Below are 21,880 nucleotides of genomic sequence, written 5' to 3'. Positions count from 1 at the left end.
GTACTGCTTCATTTATTCACTTGGATTTTTCCCATATTTAAGCCTTCCTTGCATATTTTTAAGGACCTCTCCAGCAACTTATTTTTAAGAGAAAAAAGTGTTTATGGAAGCTTGCGTATAGGAGAAGAATGGAGTCCTGATAAACAGATAATCTTAAGCCTGAGAGAGCAGAACATACTTCATTATGTTTTATCTCAACTGTTTGCATAGCAGTTCTTCCCATGGAAATACAGACAGGTTATGCTGCAAACACTACTGCTTGTTCTTCTGCCAAAATGAAGGGTTGGAAACAGTGCTGTGTTGTATTACATCCATGGTTGTAAATGTGCATCAAGGGTTACATACCAGTAGAAGATAGGGTGTGAACATTTCCTCAGGAAGCCTTTGATTTGTACACATCTCTGCATGCTTCAGAGATGATAAAATATTTTTCATCATGCAAGGCATCATAAATTTCACCATTTACCTTTGTTAGTTTTACGTTTGCCCTAGCACAGCTTCACCACCCCATACAATGAGATAAATTTTTGTCCTGGATGGTGTGTTTGACACAGGTTTTATACAGAGCTCCCCAAAATCATACCGTAAATTTGCATTGAAACAACCAAGCTTGTCGATATGGAGACATACACTTAATGTGCCCTGAATATTCACTGCATATTCTACCCTGTGCAGTGATTTTAAATTCAAAATCTTTACCCCTTGCTATAGCCTATTATTAGAGCAGTATTGCTGCAAGGCACATGATCCACAAAGGAAATTACTTAATTTTACTATATTTCCATCTTCCCATTAGTTTAAGACAATCAAAGACAAGTTCAAGACTATCTTTTAACTATAGTTTGTATGGTTATTAGTGTCTCAATCTTGATGGGTATTAAACTTTCTGGCCTGATGCATTAGCTACTCTTAACTATTGAAGTCAACACGACTGTTCGTATGCTTAAGTGCTTTGTTGAATCAGGGCCAGAGTGCTCAGAAGCTTGTAAGATCAACCCACTCGGACTGAGAAGAAAAACAAAACCCATTTGGCCAGTCACAAATAATCACTGCAGTTTGCTGTACAAAATATCAGTTTTAACATTATATAATAAATGCAAAGATTTAGCTACATGCAGAACAAATACTTTCAGTAATTTCCTTCCTCAGTAGGTTCACAGAAATTTCAGTCTCCTTACAACATTCTGTTTTAAAGAAGATTGGGTTTGAATGAAGACAGCAGGTTTACATATGGCTAGTTATAGTCCAGACTTTGATAGCAACTCCTTTTCACATACAGTTAGCGCATTAATTATATGTGTATATTATGGAGGCAGTCAGTTTGCTGAGATAACTTGACAAACAATACAGAACAGCATTTCCTTTTTTACTGAAATAGTAATTTGACATATGCTTGTTATTTATATAAATTAATACTTTTATGCACCATGTAAAGGTTTTCATATAAGTATGTCTTATTTTATAATCTTTACTTTTTTACCATATTTTATTATATTTTATTCCTATGGGAAAGTCCATCAGACAGTATTTGTTAATTACTTCAAATCCTGTCAAATACAGAGATCAGCTTGATGTTGCAGAGTTTATTGATGCCAGACATTTTAATTGCAATTAATCAGAGCTACTGTTGTTGAACAAATCTGCTCTGAAATCTTGTTTTCCAGCAAATCCCATTTGATTTTTCTTTCTAATAAGATTTTGTAATTTGGTTGCCTGCATAATAGCACCATCACAGCCAGTATTAATTGGCATTTTTATACCACATTGTAAAGAGCTATCGTCCAACAACAACCCGTCAAACAGAATAACATACAACTCTAGAGCTAAAATACTTTTACAGCAGAGACTATTACCATTATCACCACTTGACAGGGATGGAACAGAGGTAAGGAGCCATGAAGTGCTTTGTATAAAGACCTCCAGCAAACCGATGGTGGAACTAGTCCCAGTTCCCAAAACATTCTGCTGTAATTTTCTTGCTATGGAGAACAGGAATGCAAGGAAATACATGTCTCTAATTGGTTTACCTAGTTCCGTGGAGAGACAGTAGGTTATTGTCATATTGGTGGCATTGAGTTGTGTGAACAAACTTCACTGCTGTTCCTGCCTATGGTATGCCAATTTTCTGGTGACAAAGCAGACTTCAGCTCCTCATGACTGACAAGTTGGCACCCTTCTGCAAAAATACATGTAGTACAAAGCAGAAAAAAAGTATTTGAGGCAAAGAAAGGAGCTGTCTACATTAACGTGGTAGAAAAAAGAGAAACCACATTAGTTAAAATTATTCATGTATCTGGCAGTATTGGAAATATACAGCAGAATAGAAATGTGGAAAATGTTGGCAAAGATGAGGAAAAGTCACTTTTTTGTTATTTAGTTTGTCTTCAGTAAACTGTAGAATCATGTAAACAAAGTACAGTTAGGAAAGGTTGCAGAGTTCACAGAATCTTAAGGGTTGGAGGGGACCTCAAAGATCATCTAGTCCAACTCCCCTGCCAGAGCAGGACCACCTAGAGTAGGTCACACAGGAACTTGTTCAGGTGGGTTTTGAATGTCCCCAGAGAAGGAGACACTTGGGCAGTGCCTGTTCCAGTGCTCTGTCACCCTCACAGTGAAGAAATTCTTCCTCATATTTCTTGGGAATCTCTTATGTTCCAGCTTTTACCCATTGCCCCTTGTCCTATCACCGGAGAAAATTGAGAAGAGCCTGCCTCCATCCTCCTGACAGCTGCCCTTTATGTATTTGTAAACATTAATGAGATCACTCCTCAGTCTCCTCTTCCCCAGCTCCTTCACTCAGCCTTTCATCATAAGAGAGATGCTCCACTCCCCTAATCATCATGGTGGCCCTGCACTGAACTCTCCCACCAGCTCCCTGTCCTTCTTGAACTGAGGGGCCCAGAACTGGACACAATATTCTGTCTGTGGTCTCACGAGGGCAGAGTAGAGGGGAAGGAGAACCTCTCTTGACCTACAAATCACAGCCCTTCTAATATACTCCAGAATGCCATTGGCCTTCTTGGCCATGAGGACATATTGCTGGCTCATCATGCTCATCCTGCTGCTTACCAGGACCCCCAGGTCCCTTTCCCCTACACTGCTCTCTAATGGTTCATTCCCCAGCCTGTATTGGAATGTGGGCTTTACCAAATGCAAGACTCCACACTTGCCCTTGTTGAATTTCGTTAGGTTTTGCCCTGCCCAACTCTCCAGCCTGTCCAGGTCTCATTGAATGGCAGCACAGCCTTCTGGTGTGTCAGCCACTCATTGGCACCTGACATTGTGTTAGGTGATCTTTCTGAATTGGTCTTAGAGCTTCATATCCCGTGGAGACATTGAGATTTAATTAGTGTAGAATGTAAGCCTAGGATATTCCTATCAACCATCATGCAACCGTGGCTTAGAATATGTTGCAATACTTCAAGCAAAATTTTTCAATCTAAGATGTTTAAATTATGCATATTAACCTGAACTTTTCAAAATCAAAAATAGATGTATTTGGCATTGACATTAACAGGATTTTGAGCTTCTTTTGCAACATGAAGCTACAGAATAACTGTGCATTCTTCCCCACTGAAAAATCTGAAATATATTTATTTTTATTAAAATGGAACTAGAGAGTTTAGGTTTGAAGAGGGAGAAAGAAGATAAATCTAGCAAAGAGCATCTTCTTAAACAATTGATAGCTTTGTGGAGATATTAATGTGAAATCAAAGGTGGGTGAATTAAATTTGTGTGATACATAAGAGGGAGGAAATCAAAAGAGGTATCTTTTCAACATACCTTAGAGCATCCCCTGATCAATACATTTCTGATTAGAGATTTAAGGTTTCTGTCCAACAAAACAGCATACCCTTCTTCAGCAAAAGAGCTAAGCATATTTGGAATTTTAAGAACATGGTCATGCGGTATCTGTATAGGAACAATTTCTTAAATTTAGGAACTAATTTCATCCTTCAGAAAATTATAGCCAAATAGTTTTGGCCAGTCAGGCCAGTCATATCTGTCACATGACTCTCATGTGCCAGTCATTTCTATCTGAAAGATCTAAAAATCTTTGACTTGGGCAGCTGGAGTTCACTTAAATATCAGTACCTTTAAGGGACTTTTAAAGTAATTTTCCTGGTTTCCTTTTTGGTTTTAATTATTTAAGGGAACTTGAAAATAAAAGTAATTGCTTGAAAATAAGCTGTCTGCTCTAACAGTGCTTTAAGGAGGTATTACTTGACTATTCTGTTGGCTAATTTAACTAGCCTAGAGTTGCTTAAATGAATGCTCGCACTTAGTATGTCCTTCAAGTTTGGTGTTTCTATGCAGGTGTTTTGAGTTCTGGGAAATATGAATGCTTTCAATTTGTGCAAGCATTAGTCTTTTTAGTGTCAAATATTATAGTTTCTAACTGTGAGAAAATGAAGTCATAAAGCTTTATAAAGATTCCTAATTGGAAGTACAAAATCAATAAAACTCCAAATTATTAAGAAAGAGATTGAAGATATATATAAAAATGGCTTTATGCTGTGATATCTGAAATATCAGGGAACTAGACTGAAGGAGTCTAGCTGTTTCTTTTCAATGTTATGTAACTATTCTAGAGGAGATAGCAGAGCTTTCTGATAAAACTGTCCAAACCCAGTCTCATTAGATACTGGAAATTCTGTTAATATTAACTGCTACAATGATTTTTCAGAAACAGGTGTGGCAACGCGTTACAGTGTATTAACCGTAACTGGTCTTAATTCAGAACTATTAACTTTGGTGGTAATGGCAGGTAATCAGCTTGATTGCAGCTTGTATGACTTGTCCAGTTGAAAACTTAAATCTAAATTAAAATTATAGTAGTGATCTTACTAGGAGAGTATATATTATTGAAATGAAGGCTGGGAGAAGCTTTTCTTTTGAATGTACTGTAAACAGAAAATCAGATGTATAATGCATAAAAGCAGAACTCTAGAGCCATGAGCTTTATGAGCAACTTAGTAAAAACATGCATATTTTCATCAGTATTTTGAATTCTCGTATGTGTCTCTTTAGACAATTCCTTACATTTTGTGTCCTGTTTTTTAAAAAAATTAAAGATAATTTCTAAACCAGTCTTATTTAATATGCATACTTTTTGTGTGCATATACACTTTGAATTTTTTGTGCTTTTAGCTTTATTCAATCACAAAATGTCCCACCTTTCCCTATTTAAAAAAAAAAAAAAGTTTTAATCTTGTGTAAGAGTTACTTGCCTATTGTATTTCAGTTTTGCAGTCCAAATTTACTCTGGTTTTAGACCCTGAGAAGACAGATTTTTTTTAAAAGGAAAAAAAAATGTTTTAATTTTTGTCTTGTTTCTTTATTTTTACAAAAAGCAGATAAAATACTTAAATAAAAAAAATTTAGATAACAGCAGTCACGAAAATAGAGATGAGAATTGAAGAAGTCTTGAAAATAAAGGTTTAGGGAAGTCAAAAAGGCTTCTTCTAATGAAAAGTTTTGAATGAAATCACCTGTTTAATTACATTTCTGAGCAAAGGCTCAATCAACCTCTGCACTGATATATCTGGATACTGAGCTGTTGTAAGCTCTTGATGCTTGGGATTTATCCTTCCACAGTTGCCCACGTGGTGATATTCAATAGTCTACCTGAGGTATGTGTCTTGGTGGCTGGGTAATGACAAGGCTTAATTGGCTTGTGTAATCTCTACCAAACAAAGAGTGATTTATTTATGAATTTTAGATGAAAACTATTACAAATGAAAAAAGCTATTCTGTAGCTTTACAAAGAGCTGAGTTACTAGGGGGTTGCACTTTACATGCAGGTATTTTAAAATAATAAGTTGTGAGTATCAGATAATACACAATCAATAACAGATTTACTGTGTTTAATTGTCACAGAGAGTATGTGAGTAATATAGTATGAGTAATGTAGCTGCATGAAGTTTTCAGATCCCATGAAACTAGGTGTTTTGTTTGTCCCACGAGAGGAGTGCAGGCAGGTGAAAGGCAATAATTAAGTGTATTGGAAAAGATATAATCAGATTAAACCTGCTTACAAATGCACTTGTGTCTTTATCCAAGAGGCATCAAATCAAAAAGCTCAGCAACTGAGAGGCAAGTGAAAGCACATCCATTTCTTTATTTTTAAATGAGAGGGAACAATCACAAGGCAGGAAATTATTTCTTTGTGGATTTTGTATTGAAAAAAAAATGTTGTGTTTCCAAAGAAATCACACAGATAGCATACCTGTTACTGTAAAGATAGCTGCTGAAAAATCCTATTTCAAGGAGCTGCTAATCAGTCTTTTTACCACAATACCATTTGAGCTAGTTTGAGACATTACTTATTTTCTCTTTAGTTTGCAGTCATTCCCTTCTGCATCCAAATTGTTGATGGCAGTCTAATACTAGATCAGTCCTTAAGGCATCAAAGATATTTGTTTTCCCTCCTGCAACCCACAATCAGGCATTTGGCATTAGTGGCTATGTGATACCAAGCCAAATAATTGTAACAGACATAATTTTGCATCACCTGTATAAATATAGAAGAGCAGTAAGTCCAGAAAAAAGGCAGGATGCATTTGTACCATCTGATCACTTTTTCTTCTTTTGTCTAATTATTTTATTGTCTTTGTTTCCTTATGCAATCAGTATTAGCCAAGAAGCTAGAAGAGCTGGAAATGGGTTGGAAGTTTATACTATTGATACCGTGACAAGTTTTGTGTTTGATTTAAATGGAGATAAACTCAAGCCTTCACTATTACTCCTAAGAGTCAAGACTGCAATTTTATTTGGACAGATACTGAACAGGTCTTATATTCTAAACGAAGAAAGCTCAGGGATTTACACACATTTTCACATATCTTCAGGCCCAGATTTCACAAGCAGTGCCAGTCAGCGGTATTGCGATGCTCTGGCAATATAAACAAGCACAGGCAGTAGACATAATGTCATTCCCATCTTCTGCAGGATGTTTACAAGTAGCAGTATTGGGGGAGTGGGTTATGCTCCATTTAAATGCTTGATTTAAAAAAAAAAATAAGCAGAATATACTTATAAATCTGAAAATGCCAGTTTACTATTTTTAATTATATCTCCATTAGTTGCTATAAGATTTAAATTACATAAATGGGTAGTATTTCCTGCATTCTGTTAAAGGATGCTTAGGAACAAGCAAGAAACTAACTGTAAAATACGTAAAACTTCTGTTTTTCTCCAGAGAAGTCAGAACAATTGCAGTGGGGAAAGCATAATATATATATATATCTTTTCTTCTCTTTTTATATCATTTAGATGTCAGCATGAATCAATTCCAAGTCCACTGGTTACTGGAGTCCTGTACACACAATGACACCAAAGGGCTTGGGAGAGTAACAGAGATGACTTATGTAAGTCTCTATTCAGCCCTCTGCTTGACTCTTGAGTAGCTTCTGAGCTGCAAGAGAAAGAATGATTCTGTAACATAACACAGTGTGCTTTATACCATGTTTCATAGATAAGTAATAATGTTTCTTTTTTACATTCTAATTTCGCAACAGATAAAAATGATGCATCTGGACTGTTTTGGGGTTTGGTTTGTTGTTTGTTTTTCTACTAAATCCACACTAGACTAATTTAATGTTTTTCCATGATGTTATTCATAAAACAAGAGCAGACAAACTAACTTCTTATCTAAGTACTTATATACTTCTACAGCATGTAGCACATGGAGCTATATATACATGATTATTACTGCAGAACTGTAGAACTCAGAACACTGAACAGTAATAAGAGTGTTTAATAAACCAAATTTTCTTTTAGAAAAGATACAGATGAGTTTCACAACACTGAGGAGAATAATAATAGGAAAAAAAGAGCTGTAGGTGAAAAATAGTAGATGTTAAATCTGAAAGTCAGATATAGCAGATAACGAGAAAAGCTCTACATAAGTACATGTGAGCCCAAATATATTGCAGTGGCAGTTCTTCATACCCAATTTGTTGGCAATCTGGTGTCATCTGTCTCTAATACATTATGTGAAAAATACAGTAATGTGATTAGTGCGTTGCAGCTGATTTAGTGGGGTATGGTGAGTAGAAGAAATCACCATTCACCTTTCATTCTTACTCTGACCTGTACTACCGGATCAACTCAGTGCAGTTAATGGCATGTAAAAGTAGAGTAAATGAAAAGACATAATTTCTCATAAAGGCAGTTGTTAGCTTGTAAGACTTACTGCTTCATGGAATCAGCAAAGGAAATATTAGGGGTAGACTAAAAAAATAATTGTGACATAATGTTATTGTCAGTCCCACTATTATGCACATTGAAGATAGGAGAAAGTTAACATTTAAGAAATTTACTTCCACTAAGAGTCATGAAAGACTTTCTGAACATCTGCCCAAATGCATTGTGGGATTCGGTCATTTATTTCCTCTCAATCACCTTACAGTAATTATTCTAATCTACTTCAGGAAAGTGTGTTTTTTTCAGAGGAAGAAAATAATTACAAGTAAACAGAAGAAAGAGGATGCTATGAAAGTTTTGGCACTGAATATGATAGGTCTTACCAGTGTTAAGCATGTATACCCTCTCAGAATACATAAAAACAGTCCTATCATGATTTTAAGGAGGTGTCAAGCCTGTTAGAGCAGGCAGAAGGCAGGGCGTCATCCATTCTCAGCATGATCTCTGTCCCATCAAAAATGACCTTGCAAGTAAAGGTGAGACTGATCCAATTTGGTATTAGAAAACAGAGAGAGCTATGCAGAAGAATGCTGGAAGTCCATGATTCTGAAGAGAAGTAAAGATCTGAAAGGCACTGAAAGACTTTTAACCTTAGCCAGTAAGATATTGGTGAATATTTTCCCAGAAAAACAAAGAAAGAAAACCTAAAAACAACAAACCAAAACAAACTTCTTTTTTTTCCCCCCTCATATATGATTTGTAATAAAGCTTTCAGGCTGTGATTTTCAAAAGTGTTTTAGCCAATGTTAAGAATTTAGCAGAACAAACTTTGTGTAAAGTTTTCTTTTGCAGTCTTTGTCTTTAAACACTGACTTGTGCTTTGTAGTTCAGCTGTGGAGCCTTTCTTCCTGATAAGAAGGTAGTTAATGTACTAAAGCAGGAAAAAAGTATATCCATAATGGCATGCTGCACTTTAAATGCACTTTTAAAAAGTTAAATGTAGATGAAGCCTGCCATTTACAGCAGCTTAACTCAACTTTCTTACATTTATTTAATTTGATTAGCATTTATATCCTCATATTGCTACCCCCACTGCCATCACGTCAGAGAGACTGTTGTAAATGTTTAAAGCCAGTTACTTTAATGCAGTTTGGTGAAGGAACTCTGTGGAATTGAAAGGCACATCCAAATATCATGCTAATATATTTTACTGCTGAAAATAACCATAATATAGGCAATGTTTGCTTTGTTCTCTGAGTAAAATCCATGTTTGGCATGTGTTAGGCATATCAGGAAATATTTTATTGGAAAAATCTTTTCATCATCTGCCAACCTTATTTTTCAGTTTCTTTTTTTCCTAGAGCCCTATTTGCAGCATGTGATCTTTTCATTTTTCTTGTAGGAAAACTACATGATTCTGAGGGACCTGTCATTTTCATGCAAATATAAAGTAACTGTTTTGCCTGAAAAATCTAAAGGTCGTTTTAAGGCTGAGAGTGTTTTCTTTGTCACTCCACCATGTTCTGCATTTAAAGAAAAACACCACAAGCACATTAATTGTCCTGCTGAAGCAGGTAAGACAATCTGGAGAACTAGCCAAATGGTTTCAAATGCATTTATCATCACAAAAGAAAAAAAAAAAAGTCTTTAAAAGCAATTCTAAAATGGGAAATAAAAGATTCAGAACAAATAAAATTATGAGTTAATGCTTATGTGAAAAAGCAACCAAAATGCAAAGCAGTATAGATTTTGGCTGGTATATTACTATTTTGTCAATCGGGTGATAACTTTAGTGGACCGTTTATAAACATGATGGTGTTCATTATTACACAGTTTTGATTTTTGTAAGGAGAAACAATTTCCCAGTTGTATTTCTTAGAGTGATGGATGTTAACTCTAAAAACCATTATACTTGCATGACCCATCTTTTCAACGCTTTGCTACTAATGCAAGGTGCTTTTTCAGTTTGATTTTGTTTATGTTAATTTCGCCCTCAAATAACAGAACTCATACATTTTAAAGCATTGCCACAATGGTAGGTATAGCTAGAGAGTTATGGAAATCACTAAATTATGAAAGTATTGATTGGAAAGTACCTCTGGGGTTAGCTCGTCCAGTCGTCTGCTCAAAGCTGGGTTGTTGCTAGCACTAGGTCAAGTCAGACATTGTTTTGCACAGCCAAGTCTGGAAACCTCTCTCTTCAGTTAGAGGGTGACCCTATCACTTTGAATCCCTGCTGTCCACAGGGTTATTCCATGCTCCATGGGTTATCTTAGAATCCTAGTGGCCACTGTTGCCAGTTCTTAACTGCACCTCCTGGCAGTTTCCAGCATTACAGCCTTCCTGGGCAGCTGCAACTCAGACATATATTTCTTCTAATCAGAGTGCCCCCATGAACTTGTACTACAGTTTTGGAACATCAACTTTAATTTAACCTGCATCATGGAATTCTGTGCTATCCTGGGTATTTTCTTGCGGTCCCAAAACTGAAATATGTGTTCTGAAACACAGAGGAGCAGGGGGATGGCTACCTGTGAATGAAGTGCTTATATGTTTACATGCCACAGGCTGTCCTTTCTGTCATCTACAGCTAACATCATATGATCTGAATGAATTTGGCTCAAAATGCCAATGAACTCTATCAAAGAGAGGACTTGGTTAACCCTGAAAATGCACTGCCAGAAAGATGGTAGAACCCTGGGTAACACCAGAAGGAGAGCTCTGTCTGACCTTGATGTATGGAATTAAATAAACATTATAGACTGTTATCTCTCAAAGTTTAGCTTATTTTTTTGCTTTCCAAATTTATAGTGCCAGTTCTACCCAAAGTGTTGGCCAAACCCGAGAATCTATCTGCGTCTTTCATTGTTCAGGAAGGTAACATCACCGGTCATTTTTCCTGGAAGATATCCAAGGCAGAACTTCACCAGCCCATGACAGGGTTTCAAGTCACTTGGGCAGAAGTAACCACAGAAAGCCGTCAGAACAGCTTGCCCAACAGCATCATATCACAGTCGCAGATACTGCCAGCAGTAAGTGGGTTGTTTCCTTTGCTAGCTGCTTCCCAAGTGCATGCGTACGTGGTTTACTTTTGATGTTTAGTGGTAATGCAGATGTCATGCATAGTATTCTGTGACTCTGCAAGCAGATTGGAGGAGGAAGTGCTTAATTTTTCCTCCTTGCTGGAGATACGAAGCACAGCTACTCTTCTTGATACATTAAACATTTTAACATGCACAGTTGTCAAATTATTAACTATCGTCTGAGAAAAGCCTGAAGAGGGGAAGTGATAATCTGTGTGGAAATAGTTTTTATTTTCTTTTGTTGAACAGGCTGTTCAACTTGGCATTTACTATCGTTTTACTCCTTTTTCATTGGTCAAGTTGGTGGATTTAAGATAATTTTCTCTTTGGGTCACTTATTGCTTAAAGGAAAATAAAAATCACCTCCCCCACACTGCCATTCAGCATCATTGTCCAATGAACAAATAATTTAAAGAACTGGATTTCAGTATTTATTGAAAGTGCAAAAATTAGCAGGTTGAGTTCTTCCTGCTGTTTGCTTTGAGATGGCCTTTGCTGTTTCAGTTCCTCATCTGCAAGAGACAGGTGAAGAGCACTTCATTCAGACTCTACTGCCAGATGCCCCAGAGTCAACAAAAAGGCTTAAGCAGCTGGCCTTGATCCCAAGTCTGCTAACAATGTTGGGAGCCTTTCAATTCACTTCAGGGAAGTGGATCAAGGTGATTGTGTCCAGAGCACAACTGGCTGAAAATCTTTTCATAGCATTTATTTCGTCAAAGAATACGTAAAATGTTTTGTTGGACAAAACATTGTGTTCAATGTGTTTTCCACAAATCCAAGATAAGGTTCTCACCATTCTGCCTTAATTATTACCAGATTGCCCTAGCACCCATGTTTCAAAGCCTGTTTTTTTGGGAGAGCAATAAAGTTTAGTACAGATGCTCTAAAACTATGGGGCAAGCTACCACACAGTGCGAGGAGCTGTTTTGTTACAGCTTAATACAGACTCGGTGTGATCTACGCTGATTCACTTAAAGCTCAACCTACAATCCAGAGTAGAAGTGCAGTGCAGATACAGGCTTGGTCTCTTTACCAAGGGTTACCATAAGTGGTTACTCAGTCACAGACCTTTGGCTGTGAACAGACACTTTAGCACAATAATAAACCAAGTAACAGACTATGAAATGTTGATTTTCAATTTGGTTTTCCTCTTTGTTTCTTTTTTAGGAGCCATGTATTTTATTCAGAATTTCTATTCCTTATAAGTTTTTGGTCTAGTTAGATCTGAAATATATATAAAGCGTTATTTAAAACCTTTCATCTGCATTATTATACTTTGATTCTTTTAATTTCCTCTCGTTTCACTTCTGTAGAGCCTGGAGTTTCCTTTTATTTAATTCTCTATCACGATATGTATCTGTTTATGGCAACTGGTTAATTTGCAGCAAACTCTGATTTAGGTTGAAACCGTGTATCTTCTACCTCACAGAAACCACTAGAATGTAGTGCAGTTTACAGTGAGGATCAAGCACTCGTTGTTGGTAGCCTCTGTCTGATAAAAAATTAACATTTGCACAACTAGGGTTGAAGTGCACAGGTCCCAGCTAACAAAGGAGTGCCTGAATGAGCAGAGTAAGCGCACGAGTGCAATGCACTCCTCTCCCTCCTACTCATTTGATATTCTATACTGAGGTGGAATAGCTTCAGCACAATCTGTTAAGAGCAGCACCATCTCAAAATATATGCTAATTCAGCAGTTTAGGCTGCATGTTTCCCCCCACCTTTTCTCTCTCGCTCCTTTCCCCTTTACTGTCTGCTCTGGCAGTAACATCAAATGGTCAGTTATGCCCACAGCTCGCTTAGGTGCCCCCACATGGCATTGGATGCAGTGCCAGCCAGAAGAACTTACCCTGCAAGTTTCTGTCCAGCATAGTCTGATTGGTTGCAGTAGCACACCCTGCCTGCACTGTTTGGCTGTCTCCTTCCTGGGACTGGGCCTTTTTATCCAGGAATGAATCGGGACTTCTTTTGATTTCTTGATACCTTTTAGTCTTTGGCCAGATGTATTCCCACTTGGGAGCATTTATAAACTTACTCCGAAATTAGTTTGCACAGGTGTGGATGACCATGAAAGGTATAGAGCTGTGAAAAGCGAGTCCTGCATGCCAGAGATTGGATTAACAGAAGACAAATCCTAACGATGTAATTAGGACAAATGTGCTGAAGTCAGTGCAGCCACACTTATTTTACTGGCTGCAGCAGGGTTCCCAGGCCTGCTATTAATTAATCTACCCTTTAGCAGAATTCACAGTCAGATCAAAAATAAAACCAAGTTTATATAATGAACAGGTTTTTTAAAAAGAATAATTAGGAAGTTACATTTTAATTTTTTCAGTGATGAACACATCGTCAATTTTCCAGATGGTAAAGAACAACTTGGACCTTTTACACATGAGACTATAACATCATGGTAAAAGAGTCTGCTCAAAGGCAATGGCAAGCAAAAAAATCAAAGCAAGCTTTCCCAACAAAGTGATGCATATGCTAAATCCTTTTAAGAGAATTCTAAGAAAATAATTTGTGGGTTCTGAGAGTGACAGAACTTTTTTAATCCACTTACTTGTGTGAATGAGTGCCGGGTTTTATTTTTAGATGCTCTTTGAATTAATGTGATTTATTTGTTCTTAGGATCATTATGTACTTACCGTACCAAATCTGAGGCCATCAATGCTGTACCGGTTAGAAGTTCAAGTGCTGACAACTGGTGGGGAAGGGCCAGCTACAATAAAATTGTTCCGAACACCCGACCTTCCTCCATTTTCACCCCACAGTAAGTCCTACAACATTTTGATATGTGAGTGTGTGTTGCAAAACTTCAGTCCTCCACATGTAAACAGTTTGCTCATGCCTTAGAATCTTTATTGGTTCCAGTAGCATTCCATAAACTTAAGATGTATGAAAATACTGGGGTTTTCCCTTCCGTAACTATCCTTCAGCAATGGTGGAAACATTAAATGCAGTCTTTCTCTGAATTTTGGTGGTCTGGGATTTGCCTTTATTTCTACTACAGCTCTTTGGCTTATGCCCACAGCACTTGAGATTCAAAGTTGATCTGTCCTCCAGGAAGTACCTGTGTCTGGGTTTACTTAGCTTTCAGGATTAGATTACTCTGGATGCATTGGGTAGAGCCTGTTCATATTTCTAAAGCAATGCAAACTTCTTAATGGCCATTTCCAGCACTTGATGCATTTCTGAACCATACAGCTTGATGTTGCAAAGCCCAGTAAAAATTAGTATTAATTAGTTCAAGATTCATCTGCTTGAATCTTTTTGTCCTTTCACAGTCCCACTGAAGATGTCTGTATTGGACATGGACATAGTTGTCAGCACAGGCAGTTCACTTATAAGCTGAAGGATTGCAAGCTGAAGGCCTCACAAAAGCCTATTTAGCATGGATAAGTGTTTGTAATAGATATTCAGGATTTGATACATGCATATTCTCTTATTCTTCTGTTTAGGACCTCATCTGAAGCAACATCATCCACATCACTACAAGCCACCTCCAGATAAATACTAGACTGTTAATTATACAAATAACTTAGAGAAAAACTGAGCTCCCAAATGAGAGATAGGAAAAGGCACATCTGTAGGAGCAATTAACGCAGTTTTCCAGTGGAAGTTACCATCCTGTATGATATTTATCAACTTCTCTGTAGTTTAGCCATGAAGAATTGTATTTGCACCAAGACCATGATACATAAAGAATCATGGCTTCATACATAAAGAATTATTTCAGTACCACCACTGTTCAACAAACTGAAGACCACAGCCAGCATCTATGAGAAAATCAAAAGTGTGTTATAATGTTTTTGTATTTCAATGTTTAAAGTAGATTGAAGTGGTGCAGTGTGTACAGATTTTTCTCTTAGTGACTTCAATGTTAATATTTGCAAGTTTGTCCTGTGTTGTATACATACATTTGAACACTGAAGGCCATATTCTCATCAGCGTGTTTAAATGACCTATTTTACTTAAGGCTCTGCCTGTCACCAGTTTAAACCCTAGTGTATTTTGCCATTAAGGAGATCACCATATGTCTGAAATAAAGACATAAGTAAAATAAATACCAGTGGCTGAAATCCTAAAATAGTATTTAGTAGTTGCAATATCACCACAGATGAGGATGGCGATAGATTTGTATCACCCATCTGTTCTAAAGTGGTAATGTATTAGCAGGTAGATCTTCTATTAATGTAGTTAATAGCTGAAAAATATACAAGGTGAATGGGCCATTTTAAATAAACATGGAAATTAATAGAATTGTTGAAAATGAATACATTTAATTGATAGATCCTGGAAGAATTAGTTTTCAAATCCCACTTATCATTTTTGGTATTTAATATTTCAAGGTATAATAATAGCTTGAAAAGAAAGTCCAAGTTTCTAGTAAAAAAGCCTGAATACTTAGCATGAATATTACAGAAACTGAAATTCTGAGGCACATTTATTGTTCAAGTAGCTATAGAGCTACTTTTGGCTTTGGATTTTAATGCACATATTTCTTTTCCCTGTGGATCTTTTGAACAGAAGGATGGACGTTTTGGCTCTATTCTGCTGTTCAGCTCACAGAAAGAATTACGTGACAATAGTCTGGCATCTGGAAAACATTGGCTTATAGTTTATTTGAATGCATTTTTCAAATTTAGACAGAAGGGTGCCCTTTTTAACCGTAAGGGAATTCATATTGCCTTATTGTGCAATATAAACTGTCTAGAATAATTTGCCACACAGAGAGACATACCTCTACAGTAAACAGAAACTGCTTGGATTTATTACCGAGAGAAGAAAGTATCTGCCAATAAACATCCATGCAAATACTCATAATCAGCTTCTAATGTTAAAGTTGCTCGAAGTGCTTCTGCATTCTTTAATACTATTTTTGTTGCTCTCTGAATATCAATATGACACTGATGTACCTCAAAAATTCAGGAGTCAAACTTGACAAGGTGGCCACTCTTTCTACTAGCAGATGCTAGTCTTACCTGTACCTTGAATTTGCCTGAGATATTCAGTGCGAGAAACTTAGACATTAATAATAAATATAGTTTCCTTCTCTTGATGACAAACTATTTTATGGAAAAGAAAATACAAAGAGAAGGAAATTCGTACCTGAAACTGAGGATCAGTTATGTAATGTTCACAAAATATTCAAATACAATTTGTCTGAACTGAAGATAATTGCCTTTTTTTTTTTTAACGTGGGTTAATGCCACAGGAAGTGAAGGAAACTGCATTAGTTTCTGATCACTCATTCCAGTTTTCTTAGATTTCTACCTTTGGTTTTGAAGGACTCTTTTTTTTCTATTTTCTTGCTATTTTGTATGTTGTCTTTTTTGATATGCGCTCAATAGCTGAAAACTTTTCCAGATATTTTCTACGGCTGCGTGGTTTGAGCCTTTAACAGTAGTTGTAAAAATATTAAAAGCTATGCTGGTTTTACCTCCTTCGTCCAGCATTCCATAAACTCCCGTTTTCCAAAACACGTTAGTAAATAAACAGGTGAATTCTTCTTCATCAAATTGGTAGTGTAAAGGTTTATTTTCCATTTTGGCAGAAGGCCTGAGACTCAGAGATTTTTGTCAGGATGGAAATTGTTGATGCATACAAGTCTTTACAAAGAAAACACCATTTGAATCGTCCCAGTGTGCAGCTCTGCTTGAACATTTAGATTGCACAGTGCATAGGTAAGGCTCAACGTGATCTCGATGGTGTTTACTGAGAGCAGGAGTCAGTGGGGTCAGGGAAAGTACCTCCAGCTTCCCTGAAAAATTCTGTCCAAACCTTTTAATCACAGTCTATTCTAGTTATGCTGGAGTAAATCTGTAGTGACTCGACTAAGAGTAATGAAATTGTGTGTCATTCATAGTGGCATGGTAAAGCATAGAACATAGATGTTGGTATTTATTACAATGATATCAAATCTGGCTTGTAGATAAACTGGAAGTTAGCAGCCCCGAGTGACTGTACCCTTAGTCTTGATTGCTGAGGGGAAGCCTCATTCTTCTGAAATGAATCAAAATGGTTACTGTTTGCTGATGCCAGTCTTTTTGAAGCATTCAACTTTTAAAGGCAACAGTGGACTTTACAAGAATATGGAGGGATTTTACTTTTAAAATTGATACTGTAAATAAAGATAGAAAAAGTAGAATCATATTGAACTGTATGATATTGAGTCCACTAAGAAGTAAATAATTTTTTTCCTACTACAAATCAACTCAACGACTCATCTTTAAAGTCACCCTCCAAATAAAAAATCAAAAATACAAGGTCAGCAAAACTCGTGCATGGATGTTATATTCCCATGTGTGAGTGATTTTCTGATTATTCTTTGAATTTAGCAGTACAGATTTGAAGTTCTTAGTGCCTAATTCATAAAGCCTTGTTTGCTGAATTGTACAGGATAACATCCTAATTTCCTAGCCTAACTCACATTTAATTCAGCAAGAGAGTTGTAATTCGTAACTTGATTCACTAGTTAAAGATTTATTTTCTCTAATAATGTTATATACACAGAGTTAATACAGATACTGGATTTTTTTTAATACTCTGCATCTTTACACTAATATATTATTTGCTCTGTACAATTCTGATGGATTTGTTGTTTGACTTCAGGATGAATTTTGTTTATCTTTAATTCTTAAAAGAGAATTGTAAGATTATGCCATTTTTACTAACTGATTTGTGGATTTTTTTTATTGTTCATTGGTGGTGTTTGTTAAAGAGAATGATTTGTTCTTGCTATATCTTTTTTTGACCATTTTTGAGTTGCTTGTAGAGCAGCAGAAATTCAAATAAGACAGAGCTTGTGCTATATCATCTATGTGTATCATCTTGAATATTCATTAATAATATAGAACATAGACAATAAATAAGAGGTCTGACTTCTGAAATACTAAACATCCTCAACTTAGTGACTTCAGAAAGAGCAGAGAATGTGGTGTGTCAATGCTAACACTGACATACATGGTCACACACCAAGTCAAAGAAATACTCTTTGCTCATGTAAATGGGAATTTTACCATTGATGTTAGAAGAACTTTACAGAAACCTTGATACTGAGTTAATTTATTACACAGAACTTTAACCTTTATACTCCCACCTGGAGTCAGGGAGAGTTTCAGATAAGCAGGCTCTGATTCAGGAAGGTTTGCAGAAGAGGAAACTTCCATGTACACAAAAGAAGTCAGTAGGATGGAAGTACACCCGTGCAGTTAAGAATGAGCTTTAGTGATGCCTTGAATAAAGCGTGGATGTCAAGAGATGCTTGAATACTGTCTAAAGTCAGGGCCTTGTAGAACAAAGTGTGGGATCCAGACAGTTCTAAATTCAGTGTACAACATCATAAAAACAAAAAAAATTTGTCTTGTGTATATGTAAATGTAGTTGTGATATTGACTTATTTATTAATTCATTTTCATATACTGTGTGCCAAGTATATTCCTGCCCTTTTGATCAGTACCTGTGAACATCAATTACTAAAAATAATGTTATGCAAACTTGTGCATTGTAACCTGGAATATGATGCTAATAAGCTATTGCATGTAGTTTTAAATAAGTAAGAAAACCCTTTATTTAAAAATTGTAAATGAATACCTGCAGATGTTGATGATTATATATGGTTTTGCATGCCAAAACTCATTGTTCAGTTGTGGGCATGAAATGTAATGACTGTATTACCTCTACTGAATATATTAGTAAAGTACAATTTACAAAGTAATTAACAGAGCTCTATATGTAAAATTTTCCCTTTTTACTTAATTATATTGTAGTAGAGGTAACAGAACTGCTTTTGTATTACCAAAATTGGCTGTAGAAATTATGTCCCTATAACACAACACATTTAAAGTCAATATTTATTTATGTATGTGCTACAAAATGATTGGGTCTTATATGTTTGTCCTGTTATTTAGAGAAAAAAAAAAGCTTCTTGTAAAAACAATTTGTAAAAAAATGTAAATGTAAATAGAGTCTGATTTCCTTTACTCACTATTTTCCTGTTTAGAATTTGTACATAATATTTAGGTAATAAACTCTCCTACATTATAATCTTGATATGTTATGTCCTCCATACCAAATTTATAGTTTTGTTTTTCTTAAGTTAAAGACAGAATTGTCTAAGAAAAATCAGTGTCAAGCCAAGTACCTTTGCTGAATCTAAATTTCATTGTGTCTAAAGTCATACTATTTTTATCCTGTTTAATACAGCATTTTGTTTTCCTTAGAAAGTGATCAAACTAATCTGAAAGTAGATTTAGATGTCATTATATTCTTTTATGTTGAAAAGGAATCCTTGAATTAAAAAATCAGACTCAAGAACGTGACATGCCTTTCTTTGTTTTAATGGGATAGTTCACAGTGAAGATTTGTTCACCCTTTGTAATACAACCCTAAAAAAAAGGGAAAATGTGCTGGATCAATGTCAATGGCCTGATCTTCCAAGTCAAGATGTTAATGACTGAAACTTGTAGTGAAATCTATGTATACACCAGATTTGGAGTATTTTCTCTTTTAAAGTGCAGTATCCCGTGATTAAAATATTATATTTTTAACTAAATATAATTATTGGTCTTGATAGAAACATTTTAACTGTTTCAAATTGTCATAGATATGCTATCATTCTCAAAATGCAATATCTTAAGTTTGGGGAAGCACCTTTTATCTACACTTGACTTACCTAGTAAACATTTAGATTTTGTTCTTTTAAACTCCAAAAATTTCCTGAAATTGTGTTTTCAATAGAATAGCTGCTTAAATTCTTGGGGTTAGTTTCCTTTGATATAAATGGATGGTATTTAGCAAAAGCCACATAGTTACATTTCTCTGCAAGCTGGACTTTCAATGATATTTTCTGTTACAGTTTGGTAAACCCAGACAAGAATTACTGTGGATAGGTGAGTCATCATAATAAATACTTGAAGTGTTCTGTACATTGTAAGTCAAAATAGCCATTTATTTTTTTCCATAATTTCAAATGAATGTTTTATTCAACACTGAATTAAAAGAAACAATGACTGGATGGTGCGAATCATATGAAATAAAGCAGATTTGCTGTATTGAACAGTATTTATAATTTTCACTTTGGGTTTTATGGCACATGCAACTTAGCTTTTTTGCATCTAAAATCAGAATATTCTCATAATATTCCATTTCATAAAATTTTAATTCAATGAAGGCATTTTACAGTACTAAAAACCCCCAACCCTCTATACTTCTGTTTTCTTGTTATAGTTGTCATTATCATTGGATATATGTCAGTCTCCTTGAGGAATGTCTTGGGCCAAAACAGCTGGCTATTAGCCTGTTGGTAGTAATGCAGCACCTGTAAGGGTGAAGAGATCACCGGGGAGAAGATTGATAATGTGGGCTTTAAAGTAGTGCCAATGTGCAATGCTCCTGCCGATTCACAGGGGTTGTGGCTCAGCAGAAGCGAAATGGCTCTGTCCCCTTTGGATTGTGCTTAACAGCCTTCCTGCTTCTACTCAAGGTGCTGGCAGGAGCAGAAATGAATATTTAATACATGCCTTACTGTAAGCATTTCCTGAGAATGATGTGGCACAGAAACTAAAGAATTCATAAATTCTTTCTGCACCCAGTTCCTCACCTGTTATGGCAATTTATTCATGTTCCTTAATAATAAGCAACATTCACGAGGTCTGTTTCTTCTCAATACTGTCCAGTAATATACATCTGCAATATACAGTAGATTCAAAATCGTCGATGTTTAAAAATACCACTGGATTTACTGATTGGTACTGATTAGCCAACAGAGTTTTATAATTTTATTTAGAAAATTTTTCCTGATTTAAGTGGTTCAGACTGCACAGTTGTTAGTAGATGCAGCGTGATAAACTGTAGTTTCCATGCTGTCATTTCTATGTAGGTAAAAGGTACAGGACACATGTCAGGAACAGGAGAGCATAGATGGCACAAAAAGAAGCTTGTTTCTTTGCAGACAATGTAATTTCCAGTGTTAGTAGTTATCTGTAAATGTTCAAAATAATCTTTTTAATTTCTTTTCTTAGATATGCTGCAACACTTGCTTGAAATACAAGTATTCCAGACTTTCAGTGAACATGCCTGCAAGCAAAAATCAATTAGACCATAATTCATAAAACAGGAATATACAAGAAAAAAATAAGCTGGTGGATATGAATGGTTCTCTCAAAGCACCTGGGGACAACTGTTCTTTTTGCTTGATTTTTATTAAATCATATTGAATACAAACTTCATTTTTCATGCTTTGAGTGGAATACTTTTTATCACAAAGGATTCCTTTTAATTGGCTAAAGGTGCTTTATGCATGACTGAGTTACCAGAGGTATACAATAGCTTAATACTATTATGATGCACCAGTGAATGAATGCAGTATTTTTCTTGTATCAGATTGTATTAGTTTGTCTCATCTTTCTGTCTTAACTTCAATTTTTATTTTGTTTTGTAATGGAATCACCATTCATTTCTTTTTTGTTGTATGTTCAGTGTGAGAACTTCTCTATTAATTTTAGTCATACGTGACACACTCAAAGTGTGTTTCTCTTCACTGATTATTGCTGTAAAGATTTAGGTTTATGGCATTTTTCCATTTAAAAAAGCCATTAAAATAATATATATATTTATATTCATGTATTTAGAGCTGGTTTCGATGAAGG

The 21,880-nt window shown here is 35.8% G+C and overlaps 1 protein-coding gene across 1 annotated transcript in view; it reads left to right on the top strand.

The window, feature by feature from the left end:
- Positions 1-17,756, top strand: part of ANOS1 (anosmin 1) — a 133,137-nt gene extending 115,381 nt beyond the window's left edge. Inside the window, exons 10-14 of the mRNA XM_061988544.1 lie at positions 7,276-7,370; positions 9,551-9,722; positions 10,960-11,180; positions 13,860-14,001; positions 14,690-17,756. Coding sequence (XP_061844528.1) covers positions 7,276-7,370; positions 9,551-9,722; positions 10,960-11,180; positions 13,860-14,001; positions 14,690-14,748 — 689 coding nt within the window. The 3' untranslated portion in view covers positions 14,749-17,756. The remainder of the gene's footprint in view (positions 1-7,275; positions 7,371-9,550; positions 9,723-10,959; positions 11,181-13,859; positions 14,002-14,689) is intronic.
- The last annotated feature ends 4,124 nt before the right edge of the window (positions 17,757-21,880 follow it).

The sequence above is a fragment of the Colius striatus genome, chromosome 1, assembly GCF_028858725.1.
Source record: "Colius striatus isolate bColStr4 chromosome 1, bColStr4.1.hap1, whole genome shotgun sequence".
NCBI classification, from domain to species: domain Eukaryota; kingdom Metazoa; phylum Chordata; class Aves; order Coliiformes; family Coliidae; genus Colius; species Colius striatus.
This window is presented reverse-complemented; position numbering and strand designations above follow the sequence as displayed.